At 48.8% G+C, this 13,009-nt stretch overlaps 1 protein-coding gene across 1 annotated transcript; it reads right to left on the bottom strand.

Moving 5' to 3' along the window:
• Positions 1–5,281: 5,281 nt before the first annotated feature.
• LRATD2 (LRAT domain containing 2) lies at positions 5,282–12,257 on the bottom strand. The gene is made up of 2 exons (XM_042786214.1): positions 12,032–12,257; positions 5,282–11,494 (listed from the first exon to the last, which is right to left on the bottom strand). The coding sequence occupies exon 2, from the start codon at positions 11,487–11,489 to the stop codon at positions 10,587–10,589; it is 903 nt and encodes a 300-aa protein (XP_042642148.1). The 5' UTR covers positions 11,490–11,494; positions 12,032–12,257; the 3' UTR covers positions 5,282–10,586.
• Between the last annotated feature and the right edge of the window lie 752 nt (positions 12,258–13,009).

The following is a 13,009-nucleotide window of genomic DNA, read 5'->3' as shown; positions in this document are numbered from 1 at the left end:
ACAAATTACGGTTCTGGCACAGGCACTGACCACAGTCCTTAGTGACCCTGACTGAGACAAATGAGTGTCACTGACTCTTTGACATGAGTTTCTAGCAACCTCCAAACCCTTACAAGCTCTGCCAGCTCTTCCTGATCAAAGGGAGCGTTGAGTTCTTCATTTCCATCTGACTCCTGATCAGGAGGGTCAGGCACCCTTTCAGCAGGTGTCAGGGAGAGGCCTTAGGCCTGGCATACAGCTAGCAGCACGTGGCCAACAGATGCAGCAGTTTGCACACAAGGGGCCAGAAACTCTCCTGAGAACAACATACAGATACTCAGCAAAGGCCGTGACATGCCACAGGGCATGGTCCCCCACACCCACTGCAGCAACTGTCCCTGCAATGTCAGGAAATCTCTCAGCCCAGGCTCCTGAGTGTGCAGGCTGTCCGTGCCCCGGCACTGTCAGGGGGCTGCAGGGCGGCCGGTCCCAGCTGAGCCCCTCAGCCAAGCTGGGGGCGCCGGGGGGAAAACAGGTTTCAGCAAGGGCCAAAGGCGGCCCAGGCAGAGGAGGAGGAAGAAGCCAAGGAGGGAGCAGCAGCAGAGGGACCCCGAGGCCGGAGGAGGAGGAGGGCAGGAGGGGCTGCAGGCCCGGAGCAGGGATCCCCTGCAGCCCTGGAGAGACCCCGCTGGAGCAGAGACCCACCCTGCAGCCCGGGGAGGGCCCCACGCCACAGCGCAGCGGGGGGATATTTCCTGCAGGAGCTGCGGCCGTGGAGAGCCCAGGCGGGAGCAGGTTGTCCCTGAAGGACTGCGGCCCGGGGAAGGGCCCGCGCTGGAGCAGGGAGCCGGGGAGGGAGGGAGGAGCGGCCCAGAGGGGCTGGGATGGGCTGGCCGCGACCCCCGGCCCAGCCCCTGAGTCGCTCAGCGTCAGGGGAAGGTGGAGGGGAAAGCGTTGGTTTAATTTCTGTCTTTCTTTATCACCATTCAGATCTATTTTATTTGACAATTAATTTAATTGTCCTTATGTCAAGTCTGTTTTGCCCATGTCAGTAATTGGTGAGTGATCTCCCTGTGTTTATCTCAACCCATGAGCTTTTCCACCTTGTTTTCTTCCTCAGTAGGAGTGAGAGAATGACTGGGGAGTTTGGGCCTTTAGCCAAGGTTGACTCACCATGGGAAGGATGCAGCTCCAAAGGTCTCAGGCTGCAGGGAGTTCCTGGAGCTTCTTGCTGGGGCTAGGGTTGGTGATCTCCTTGTCTGCAGGTGTGTGCTGGTGAAGGCTCCGTATCACCAGGTAAAGGAGCTGCAGCAGGAGTTCAGCAGGCTGTCCAGCATGAGAGACGATGAAGAGGAATTTGACTGGATCCTCTCTGATACCTTGATAGAAGAGGAGCCTGACCCTCCAGCTGTATTGAAGGAGGGACAGGCAGATACTGTGCTTATTGGATTGGAAAATAGAGACTCCAAAGATGGCGAAGGCTGGAAACTTGTCACTTTTGGAAACGGGAGGAAGGCTCCTGCTTTTCCTGAAGACTTGCAATTACAGAATAGGTTTAGTGCCCTGGTGGCAGATGAGTGGCTGGGAGCTCTGTGCGATGAAGCACCTGAGCTAGGTAAGCCTGAACCTTACGGCAGCACCAGGAGGGAGCAGTGAGTGACAGCAGGGGTGACTCCCTGCTGTTGGGGACACAGGATCCCATCTGCCAACCTGATCTGCTGTCTGGGGAGGTCTGCTGCTCACTAGGGGCTCAGATCTGGGACACAGAGAGGCTACTGAGGCTTGTCTATCACTCAGACTATTGCTCCCTCCTGCTTTTCAACATGGACACCAATGACATGGCTGGGGAAGATCTGGAGCATATCACAAATGACTACATGACTCTTGTGACCAAAAGCATGGGTGGCCTGGTGGTTTTCTCCTTGATCCTCCTGGTGAGAGGAAAGGGCTTGAGATGGACTGAATGGAGCCTGCTGGTTGTGCAGTTGGTGTCGGCAAAAGGGATATTTGGCTTCTGTGACTGTGGGACCCTCTTTGAAGTTCAAGGACTTCTGGGAGGCATGGGATCCACCTGACCAAGTGGGGAAAAACATCTTTGCCAACAGGTGGTCAACCTGTTGAGGAGAGCTTTAGCTCAGGAATGTTGAGGGGGGAGATCAAGACCCACACTGAAGTGAGAAATGGCAAACTGGGTGGTTAAGCAAAGGGCGCAGACTGATGTGGGTGAGAGAGACATTAAAAACTGCAGAAGTGAGCTGAAGGGGGGTCTCCCAAAGTGTACATACAGCAATAAAGAAGTTTCGCAGGGCCACTCTGTAGGGCAAGCTCTCTGGGAAATCAGCATGCTGAGGGCCTCTCTGCAGTGCCTCTGCATTAATGCATGCGGTTTGGAGATTACAGGCATTGGAGGTTTGCATGAAGTTGCAGGGTTGTGATCTCACAGGGATTACAGAAATGTAGGCAGATAACTCACAACTGGAAGGCTGCAATGGATGGATACAGGCTCTGTAGGAAGGACAGATGGGATGGCGAGGAGGTGAATTTGTTTACACAAAAGCAGCAGGACTATATGGAGCTTTGCCTGGGGATGGGTTATAAGCCTGCCAAGAGCTTATGGGTCAGGGTTAGCAGGCAGGCCAATGTGGGCAACATTGTGGTGGGTGGCTGCTACATGCTGTCTGACTGGGAAGAAGTAGATCAGACCTTCTTCAGTGGACAAGTGGAGGGAGCCTTATAACTGGAGGTCCTGATCCTCATGGGGGACCCGAACCACCCCAGTATGTGCTGGAGGGGCAACACAGCAGGGTACAAGCAATCCAGGAGGTTTATGGAGCATATTGATTAGCAACTTCCTGACACAGGATCAAGGAACCAATGAGGGAAGATGCTCTCCAGAGCACACTTACAGGGAAATACTCTTTGGGGATGGGAAGCTCGGGGCAGCCTTGGCTGCAGTTATCACAGGATAGCGCAGTTCACAATTTTCAGAGCCGGGAACAAAGCAAATAGCAGGATCACAACCTGGATTTCAGGAAAGCTGACTTTGGCCTGCTCAGGGACCTGCTTTGAAGAATCCCATGGACACAGTCCTAGAGAGGAGGTCCCCATAACAGCTGGTTGATGTTCATCAATCACCTCCTCCAAGCTCCAGAATAGTCCATCCCTATGTGCAAGAAGTCAAGCAAAGGTGCCATGGATCATCAAGGAGTTTTTGACAAAATTCAAACACAAAAAAAAAGCATCTGAGAGGTGGAAGGTTGCTTGAAGAGGTCATTGGTCTCCCTCGTTGGAGTTATTAAAAATCTGACTGGACGCAGCCCTGAGCAACCTGCTCTAGTTGCCCATGCTTTGAGCAAAGGGGTAGATTAGATGATCTCCAGAGGTCACTCGAACCCTTAGGGATTTTTTGTGATTCTGTGAATCTGCTCTTCCCTACCCCCTCCTTCTAATGCTCGGGTGCCGTACTCTTGGCTGACAGGAACTGTCTCCTGCCGCAGTGCAGAGCTCTTAAGAATAAAGTGCAAGGCAACCACTCTTGCAAATTAAAACTTCGGCTGTCTTCTTTTATAAAGACAAAGGAGGTGTTAGTGGTGGGCAGCCTTCCTTTATGCAGTATCGTAAAGATGTGAGCATAGTTTCAGGATGGAGGAAGACTGAAAATTTATTTCTTCTTCTGCTTGGGGATGATAAGGACACAACTTCCCTATCACTTCCAGATTTCTGTGGGGTGAAAACTTTCAAGAATGCTCTGCTGGAAGTGGTCCACAGTGCAGAAAATAGTGAACTGAAGAAAAAAACCTCTCTGAAGAATTCCAGTGGCTTAGAGCAACCAGACAGGAGTGCAGAGACCTCAACACAGTCCATGTCCCTGTAAATGCATTTTACATTCATCTACTTCTGGCTCCAGTGCATTCTCAAATAAAAGGGCTGTGCAAACGTCCTTTTAAAGAAACTCCTCTTTGGTATCTGAGGACAGATACACCCTGGGAGCAGTCACTGGCACGTGAGACAGGATCCTGCTTGCTGGATCTCCCTCCCTACAGGCACAGGCTGTGATAGAAGTCACAAGCTGCTTTATGTACTTGTAGAAACTTCTGGGTGAGAAAAAGCCCCAGAACTTCAAGATTCTGGAAACACTATAGTAAATAAATAAATAAATAAAGCTTCAGAGTTTAGTGGCCTCCAGTTCTAGGTGGCAGCTGAGCAGGGGTTTTCAGGGATTGACTCAGTCACCCAACTCATATTTTTGGTTCTTCGTGTTCTTTTTCAGATCTAGTATCAGACACCTGAAAATTCAGGCACTCCTGCAGTCACATAGGACACAGCTGGGTGCCTCATACATCTTGTTTGAAGGCACCTAAGTCCATGCCAAAGCTAGAAATATTATGGTGGAATCCCACCTGTGGCCCTGAGCCTTAAAAGCTGCTATCTCTGTTATAAAAATTTGTCTCACTCTGTCACACCTGCGAGAAGGCTGTCAAGCACAGCTGAAACCCACAGAAGAGCCACGATCTCCACCAATACTTTCAGCAGAAGTCTCATCTTGTTACAGCTAAATTTCTTCAGGATGGTTTCACTCAAAGTGTACTTGCTGGAGCTGACTCCGTGCTTTTGTGTAAGATACAAATAGTTCTTTTCGTTCGGGATCTCGGGGAGAAGTACAGCTTGTGGTATCAATGTTTTTGTCATTGTGGATGTGCACACAGTGGATGGCTTTGACTAATTAAGAACCATTACCCTATTGGTATAACATCTTACTACAATGAACAACCCTCATCACCTTCAGTCAGACACATCCCTGTGTCTGGTGTGAGCAGAACATAGATCCCACTCCATCCCTGGAGCTTCCACAAGACAAAACATCACACAAACTGAACAGTTGTACAGATTTTCCAAAAACTCCCTGTGAGTTCTGGTGTTCTCTCATTTCTCCCTCTCACAGACGCTGCATCTGTTCCTTTAGCAGTTGCTGGCAGACGAGACAAACCCGGGTGCCAACTAATACTATATGATCTTCTGCTGAATTCATTTTCCACTTTCAAAATTAAATTATGGGCCAGATCCTCATCGGATTTAATACAGCTATTGCCTGTTAAGCAGCTGATGGTCTGGCCTTGTACAGAGATTACTCTTCCTCTCTTTGGAGCAAGAACATAACCAAAGAGTTAGATTTTGATCTGACATGTGAAGTCAGTGAAAACATTGATTGTTTTGTGCCTGATGCATCCAGCATAAGAAATCTCTAGTTTTCCCAAAAGCTGGGGAAAAACACACCACTCAAAAAAACAAAGAAAAGAAATAATGGTTGTAAAAGATACTATAAATCTTTTATTTCTTTTTAGTTACTATGCAATGCCCTTCATTTTGAAGGAAATGGTACAATCAATGATCTGTACTTCTTTCTCAGGAAAAGAAGATATTTGCACTAACAATTCAACATTTACCGACAAAAGACAGCTTACAGAAAACACTTATTGTGGAAAAAAAAAAATAAAATCGTATTTTGTGATTACACATGTTATTGTGGATTAATCCATGAAGTGTTACCATGTCAGGAATTTCAAGTGTGCATTTAAAGAAAGCTTCTAATTCAATATTAATGCGAAAGAATCATCTAAACCACCAGTGTTTGAAGTCACCCTGATTTCTTCCTATCCACAGTTTTTAAAAAAAAAAAAAAATCTAACCTGAAAGTCTAAGCCCATTATACAATACACCTGGCCTTATCACTGCACATTGATTTATTAGAGTAGTTAACACATACTCAATTAACAGTAGATTTCTTACAAATAGAAACTTCTGTTGGAAACAACGTATTTCCAACCTCCACTTAGTTACTAGTCTCTGATTTGTCATACAAAATTAAATTTTGTTTTCAAAAAATATTTGTTCCTACGTGGCTGTTAGAATTATGGTTGGTGCCATTAATTGTCAGAAAAGCACATGTGGGAAACCACTCAACAACACAGTTCACACACCCAAGGACAGACCTCTGGTAAAACTCAACCAAAGGAGAAGAGAAAAAGAAAACCACCATTACATTCAAAATCTGAAATATATTCATCACATAATATTAGCTATTTTAGTATCAAGATTAGGATATTGACTATAAATGAACAAAACTTAAGAAGTTTGCCTAGGGTTGCATTTATATAAAACAACTGAAAGTTTACTTCCATAGTCTAGGGTCGTTCAGTCTGAAGAATATATTTTTCAAAGTAAGGAAATTCAGGTTTTGAATTAGTTTTTGGGTATTTTCCCTGCCTACTGTGACAGCCAGGTGAACCCTAGAGAGATGCTGTGATCAACTTTTTGCATTCATACAGAATCAGGGATAACTTGAAATAGTCTTCACTTTATGCTCCTTTTTCACTGCCATGGAAGGTATCTAAATTGTATCTTTAAAGTTATTTAATCAAGGGATAATTGTAGGTTTTACTATAAAGCCTTTTCCAAGACATTATTTGCATCAAACACACCAATACTCTGGGGAAATAAGACTGCTCATCTACGTTTCCTAGCTGAAGCCACATTTACACATCTGGGGCCCAGTCTTGCCAGCCTTAACATGTGCATAATGATATTCACGGCAGTCATCCTATCAGTAGCGGTAGGTATGCCCAAATGAGTAAATTCATATAGGTGATTAAGTGTTTGCACAATCAGAGGGCTTTTAAAACAAATGATATTAAGTTTAAATGTTAAAAACGCAAGGGAAGGTTCAAGCATGACAAGACAGACAAAGATACCAGAGAACACGCTGCAGCACGATCATCAGCTTAATTTGCAACTGCTGTGTAATACACCTCTCACCAAATCAGTGCAGCTTCTGGATTTCCAGGGGGGAAACTGAGGCCACAGTTTGGGCTGGATTCCACGAGCCTTGTTTGGACAAGAGGCCCTTTGAGAAACAGCTTTCACAGCCTTACTTGTTCTTCCCCGGTGATTATGCAACCTCAGATCCTCCACGCTCCCACCAGGGACCTCAGATTGAAATTCCAGGCCCTTATTCACAAACAAATGTAAATATACACTTAATTTCAAGCACGTGAATAGTCTTACTGATTTTCAAGTGGCTCAAGGTAGCATCTACTCACAACTTCAACTTCAGTACAGGTTTAGGACCTTGCTGAACCCAAAGTTCTGCACAAGGATCACACCTGAACTTCTGTATGTTAAAGAAGCAGCTGCAGAGAAGAGCACTTTTATCTATTATCTTCCTCTCTTTTGTGATCTGCACAAAAGTCTTGAAGTAGATACACACAAGAAGTCTGTTTTCCTGGGAGATCTTTTTCTTTAAAAATCAAACTCTAGAAATCCCAGCCTAGTCTGCAGACACCAACAGTAAAGTACAGCAAAGACAAGAAACTAAGCAGTTGTGATGTGCTTCTACAGCAACTCTTGTTCTCACATCCAGCTTGTTATGGGTCCATGGCTTTAAAACCAGACTGCTTAGAAATGTTTGCAGTGGTGTTTAGTAGCACCTATTAAATAACACTGCCCAATCAACAGGTAGGGAAAAAGGACCTGCCTGTTAAAGTTTCAACAGTTGCATCTTTATCTGCTGGAATAATAAACCCCTGTATGGAGGTGACCCTCTTCCACAATAAATAAAAAACATTTCAGGCTTACCTTCCTCTTCTACTTCTACAGATAATGGAATGTTAGGAGACAGAATAAATCCCCAAACATAGCTTGCAGAGAAATGTGAAGATTCCAAATATCTATGTTTTAAATACCGAACACCTCTAGCCCAGGTGTCAGAGGAGCACGTAGGTTTTATAGCACAGCAGAACGCATGCCAGACTCTGCTTCACTGCGAGGCAAGCTCCCCCTTTCACTCTCCATCCTAGCAAGGCAGTGCAAGCTCTTGGATTCTTTGCTAAGGCCATATGCTTGTGTGGGAATTTATCCCTAAAGGCATGACACCAGTACAGAGAAGCACCAAGATCAGCACAAGACACTATTTCAGTTGGTCAAAGCAGCTTTGCTCTCCATTCCCAAGCAGATTTGGTCCTTCTTTTATTAAACAAAAAGTGAAACAAAAGAACGGAAAAAAAAGCCAGACTATGCAGGGTAACTCAGAATGAGAGAAATGGCTAAGTGTCATAGTTTTGATCTTCAGACACAGGGGAAAAATATTTTCACAACCAGTTTACTGTTTAGTACCCTGTAGATACATAATATTTGACATTTATAGCAGTTTCTATACTTTATGACCTAGAATATACTTTAGATCACTAATGAAAAATAAACCCATTCAGAGGACTGGAAAATAATGTGCATAACAACTTACTTTCAAATGCAAGGTTATGAAGGGATTTTTTTTTTTTAATCTTTCAAAAATATCTGTAAGAAAATATTATTTTACATACCTATATTACACAGTGAAATAAACTTTGTTATGTACAAGGTTTCAGTACGAAAGAAACCACAGCCAGACATTTACTCATGGTCTAGATAATCTCAGTTGTCTTTTATCAGTCAGTACAACAGAGACTCTCCTTCCCTCTTTTTCAGACTATTTCCATGATCACTTCAGCTTCTAGTAGTTACTAGTAGCTGTAAAAAACCTGTGTGCCGACATCCACATATTAACTATCTATTAGTTAGATATTGGTAGTTAATGCTTTCAAAGCAAGGTTGCACATCTGCTTGGCAACCACAGTAACTTGAGTATAACTCAATTGCATATTGGAGGAAAAAAGAAACAGTGCAGACACCTGAGCTATAGCATTCTACGGGAGCTTGGTGTTAAACTCTCCTTTGGATTTGGGTATCACAGCCCAAAAGGAAAGCATGGGAGTCATTAAGGAAACAGTATATCACGTATTTGCATAACCCTATAAGTTATTTTTCCTCCTAACGTGAGGATGAAGTAGTCTTTCACAGATTTTTCCTAGTTTGTGTATTTTAGGCTGAAAACACAACACCACAATCTATTTGGATCATATTGGTAAAGTTGCTTCATATGGTCTTAACTAATAAGAAGCTGGTATCTACCTATTCTTAAATGACAAACTTTGCTCCCGTCTCAGAGGCAGAAAGGACACAGAGTACTTTGCTATTTGTGGTATAACTGTAAACAACTGTGGGGAAGACTGTATTAAGTATGCTTCAAGTTTACATCACACTGTTACTTTCCATTATTTAAGTGAACTCAAGCTTATCTTCAAGTTCACCTCATCACTATTGTGCTTTAAGGGGAAGGAATTTTGCATTAGAAACTGCCTCCAGATCAGTGTTTGCTCACACGCTTCAGATCCCAGGACAAAGATCTGACAGTGCTGCCTGCGTGGGAGACCAGTTCCAGAGCTGAAAAGAAGTTCAGGGAATATTCAAGGCAAGCAGCACCACACTCCCCCTCCCCTCCTTGTTTAATGAGGGACTTGCACAACTTTGGAGGCATGTCCTTTTCTCTAATGCTATAGCTCAGCTGCATACCATAAAAATTAGCAAAAAATGAAACATGAAATTCCTAATGAAGAGATTGCTTTGCAGTAAGGAAGGAAAAAAGAAACACCCAAAACTCCCTGCCCCCGATACCTCCCAGCCCCTGCTTCCTCCCATCACTTCCCATCCCAGCTGTGTTTACTGTGGTGCAGAACCTGTGACATAGGGCCAGGAGCACCCAGCCAAGAGGCCACCCTCTCGAGGGACAGTTTACTCAAGACATACTCTTACACATGAGCAAACTGTTTCTACTGCCTTGATGCGTACCACAGATGTAATCGGGAGCTCTGCCATTTGCTTTAGGGGAAACCAGGCAGCCTGTAAGGAGCGCTGGTGTAGGTTGCTATCTGCCTGTAAGAGTCCCAGCACATACCAATGCGCAGACTCCTTAATCAGGGTTGCAAACTTCCTTCTTCCCTGGGACCTGTCAGCAATAAATACATATTCTATCCTCAAAGCCACACACTGATGGCAAAAGAGGAGGTCCCCAGCCCATCTGCAAGCACCTGTCAACTAAGAAGGCACCAGGCACATTTGACCCATTTCATTAAAATCAGTAGTTTCTCCCTTACACCTCCCAGGGGGCTGGCTACAAGTCCATGAAGCCTTGCACTAGGCAAGCAAGCAGCTTGTTGCAATACCGACAGGAGCCACAACTGAAGAGAAACAGGGGAGGAGAAGGGAAAACAATACCCTCATGCTTCTCAGCTAACCAAACTAATCACAAGCTCAAGAGCTACGTGGCCATGCCCTGAAAGTTTTTGGCTCCTCCTTAATAGTGTTAAATACTCTTAACTTCTGCTGATAAGTAGATGTGAAAGGCATTTAGCATCTTGTAGGATCAGGCCTAGAGGCAGACAGTTGAGGGAAAGTATGCACAGAGGGCAGAGAGGAAGGGAAAGAAGTGGGAGTGGAGAGGGGTAGAGTTGCCCTGAGTTTTATCCTCTACAAATAAGTCAGTGGTTTTATCATCAAGCACTGAAGGAGTTAAGCACTAAAGCACAGATACTTAATCAGCTTTCCCCCTTCCTTTCACATGTGATTGGAATGAAGCTGCACTGAAGCAGCCCAAAGGGCTTATAACAGCTCAATTTCGCAGCCTTCCATTTTAATCCCCATCACCCAGGCTAAGCAGCACAGTGGTGCTGAGGCTGCTACTCCACAGCAGTCCGAGCACCTGGATGATGACGATGGTGGTCTTCCTCCTCTTCTTCTTCCTCTTCTGCAGCCTGCAGGTGGCTGGAAAGCTCCTGGATCACAGCAGCCCTACCAATCTGGTCATTTCTCCTCTTCTCCATAATCAGATCCTCCAGGCTCTGAAATTCCAGCGTGTGGCTGCGCTTGTCACCCAGCCGGATCTGCAATCGGTAGGGCTGCTTGCCTATGCGCAGCTCCCCGCCGATTTTAAACTCCCGCTTGCCGTACCGGCACCAGGCAGCGAAACACTCAGAGTTTCTCCAGCTCAGGTCCCGGTCCTTGCAGCCCACCTGCTCCAGGGCGTTGCGCACCACCACGGCCGGGCTGAGGGGTTTGTAGCGGTACAGCTGGTTGGCGATGCGGCCCCGTCTGCCCTGGCTGGCGTCAGTGAGGAAGCTGTTCACCACTTCCAGCCTATGCAGGTGCACAACTTGAAAATCCCCGACGTAGACCACCCAGTGCGGATACTGGGCCTGGCACACGAACTCCACCAGGTCACCTGGTTTGCACCTATTCAGCAGGTTCTCCGGGGTGTAGGTGCTCAGATGCCCCCCACCTCCATCATCACCCTCCTCCGGCAGCGTGTCCTCCTCAGAAAAGCTCTTCTGGTAAATACACTCGTCCCGGTAATAGACCGAGCACTCCACCTCATGCAGCTGGGGATCGTAGGGTTGCAGAGCAGGATGCTCACCCCCCAGGTCGTGCACCGAATCCTGCTGCTGTTCCAGCTCATCATCATCATTTGAAAAGATGTAGGAGACCCCGATCCTGGGCCCTTCATCTCTGTCCATACCTGTCGGGTCAGCTGTGGGAACTTCCTTGTAGTTGAGATGGGTCAACTTCTCCACCTGGTTCCCCATACCCGCTGCAACGACAGACACACAGCGGAGCCATGAAGGTGGGCACGGGCCGAGCAGCTCCCCGAGAAGCCGCGGGGTGACACAGCGCGGCTCCCCCCTCTCCGCTCCACATGCGCCCCACCTCTCCGCGCTGCAGCCGCGGAGCCCCCGAGGGCTGCCGGAGCCCCTCGGGGCGGGGGGTGCGCACCCGCCTCTACCTGCACGGAGGTGAGACGAAGCGGCACCACCACCTGTTAGGCGGCAGCGAGGAGGAGGAGGAGGAGGAGGAGGAGGAAGGCGCAGGAGCCGCCGGGGGAGCGGGAAGGTCGGCATGGACCCAGCCACCTGTTAGAGGGGAGGCTGCAAACGCCGGGGACGGGCTGGGGGTCCGAGTTGGGGACGGCTGAGTTGCGGCCGCCGCACACACATCCCACCCCCCCCCCCCCGCGCCCCGAGAGCCGCACAGGCGTACCTACCCGCCGAGCCGAGCCGGGCTGACGGCCAGGTGCGCCTCCCCCCCCCGCCCCGCACCCTCCCCCGGCACCGGGCGGCTGCAAACTTACCCGGCGGGGAAGGTGCGCGGCGCCGGGAGCGGCTCTAGGGCGAGCGGGCGGCGGCGCGGCGGCTGGGGCTGGGGCTGGGCGCGCAGCGCGGCTGGATCATGGCCCCGGCCCGGCGCGGCTCCGCGCTCCCCGCGCAGCAGCTGCGCCCCTGCGCTGCGCCGCGCTGCCGGCACTGGGGCTGGGCAACCTGCGCCGGGGAGGCACGGCCAAGGGGAGGGAGGCTGGATCCGTCTGCGGACGCCCTGGCGAGGGCTCAGCCCCCAGCATTTAAAGAGGCAGCTCTTTTTTTTTTTTTTTTTTTTTTTTTTTTTTTCCCTCCTCCTCTCCTTTCCTCCCCCTCCACCCACCTTCCTTCTCCCCTCCTCCCCGCACCTTTTTCCTCTCTCCTACATGCCAAGCGCTTTCCTCCCCACCGAGGCTGATTCGCAAGTGGAGGTCGCGCTGCAAGGGCTCTCCGCGCCGCCGCTCCGAAGCTCTTCGCGGCGTTTTGGCAGCGGGAGCGGGCGTGCAACACACTCGCGCACGAACTCGCACACACGCGCACGCGGCCCCTTTAAGGGAACGGCGCCATGAGGCCGCCCAACCCGCCAGTTTGGTCAGGGGGGAGTAACGGGGAGCCGGAGTTTGCCCGGGACAGCACCGAGAGACGATGCAAAGCCGCGGTGCGGGGCCGTGGGAATCCCGCCGCTGCACCCCCCACCCCCCCTGCCCCGGGGGCGCGGAGGCGCGCGCAGCTGCCCGCGGCGGGAAGCGGCCGCCCCGCGGCCCCTCTCCGCGCAGCCCCGCGGAGGCAGCGGGAGGTGCCTCCTCGGGGCCGCAAATAACAGGGAAGTTGTAAAGCGAACAAAATGAAAGAGCCCGGCGCTCCTGGGCTGACTCGGTGCCTTCGAGTCCTCCCTGAGCAGAGCGTGTAATTAGTTTTATTAATTTATTCTCTTTCTGACTCCAAAAGATCGCTCTCTTCTTTTTCAATAAGGA

Source organism: Tyto alba, unplaced genomic scaffold (genome assembly GCF_018691265.1).
Source record: "Tyto alba isolate M040663 unplaced genomic scaffold, T.alba_DEE_v4.0 Super-Scaffold_9, whole genome shotgun sequence".
Lineage (NCBI taxonomy): Eukaryota > Metazoa > Chordata > Aves > Strigiformes > Tytonidae > Tyto > Tyto alba.
This window is presented reverse-complemented; position numbering and strand designations above follow the sequence as displayed.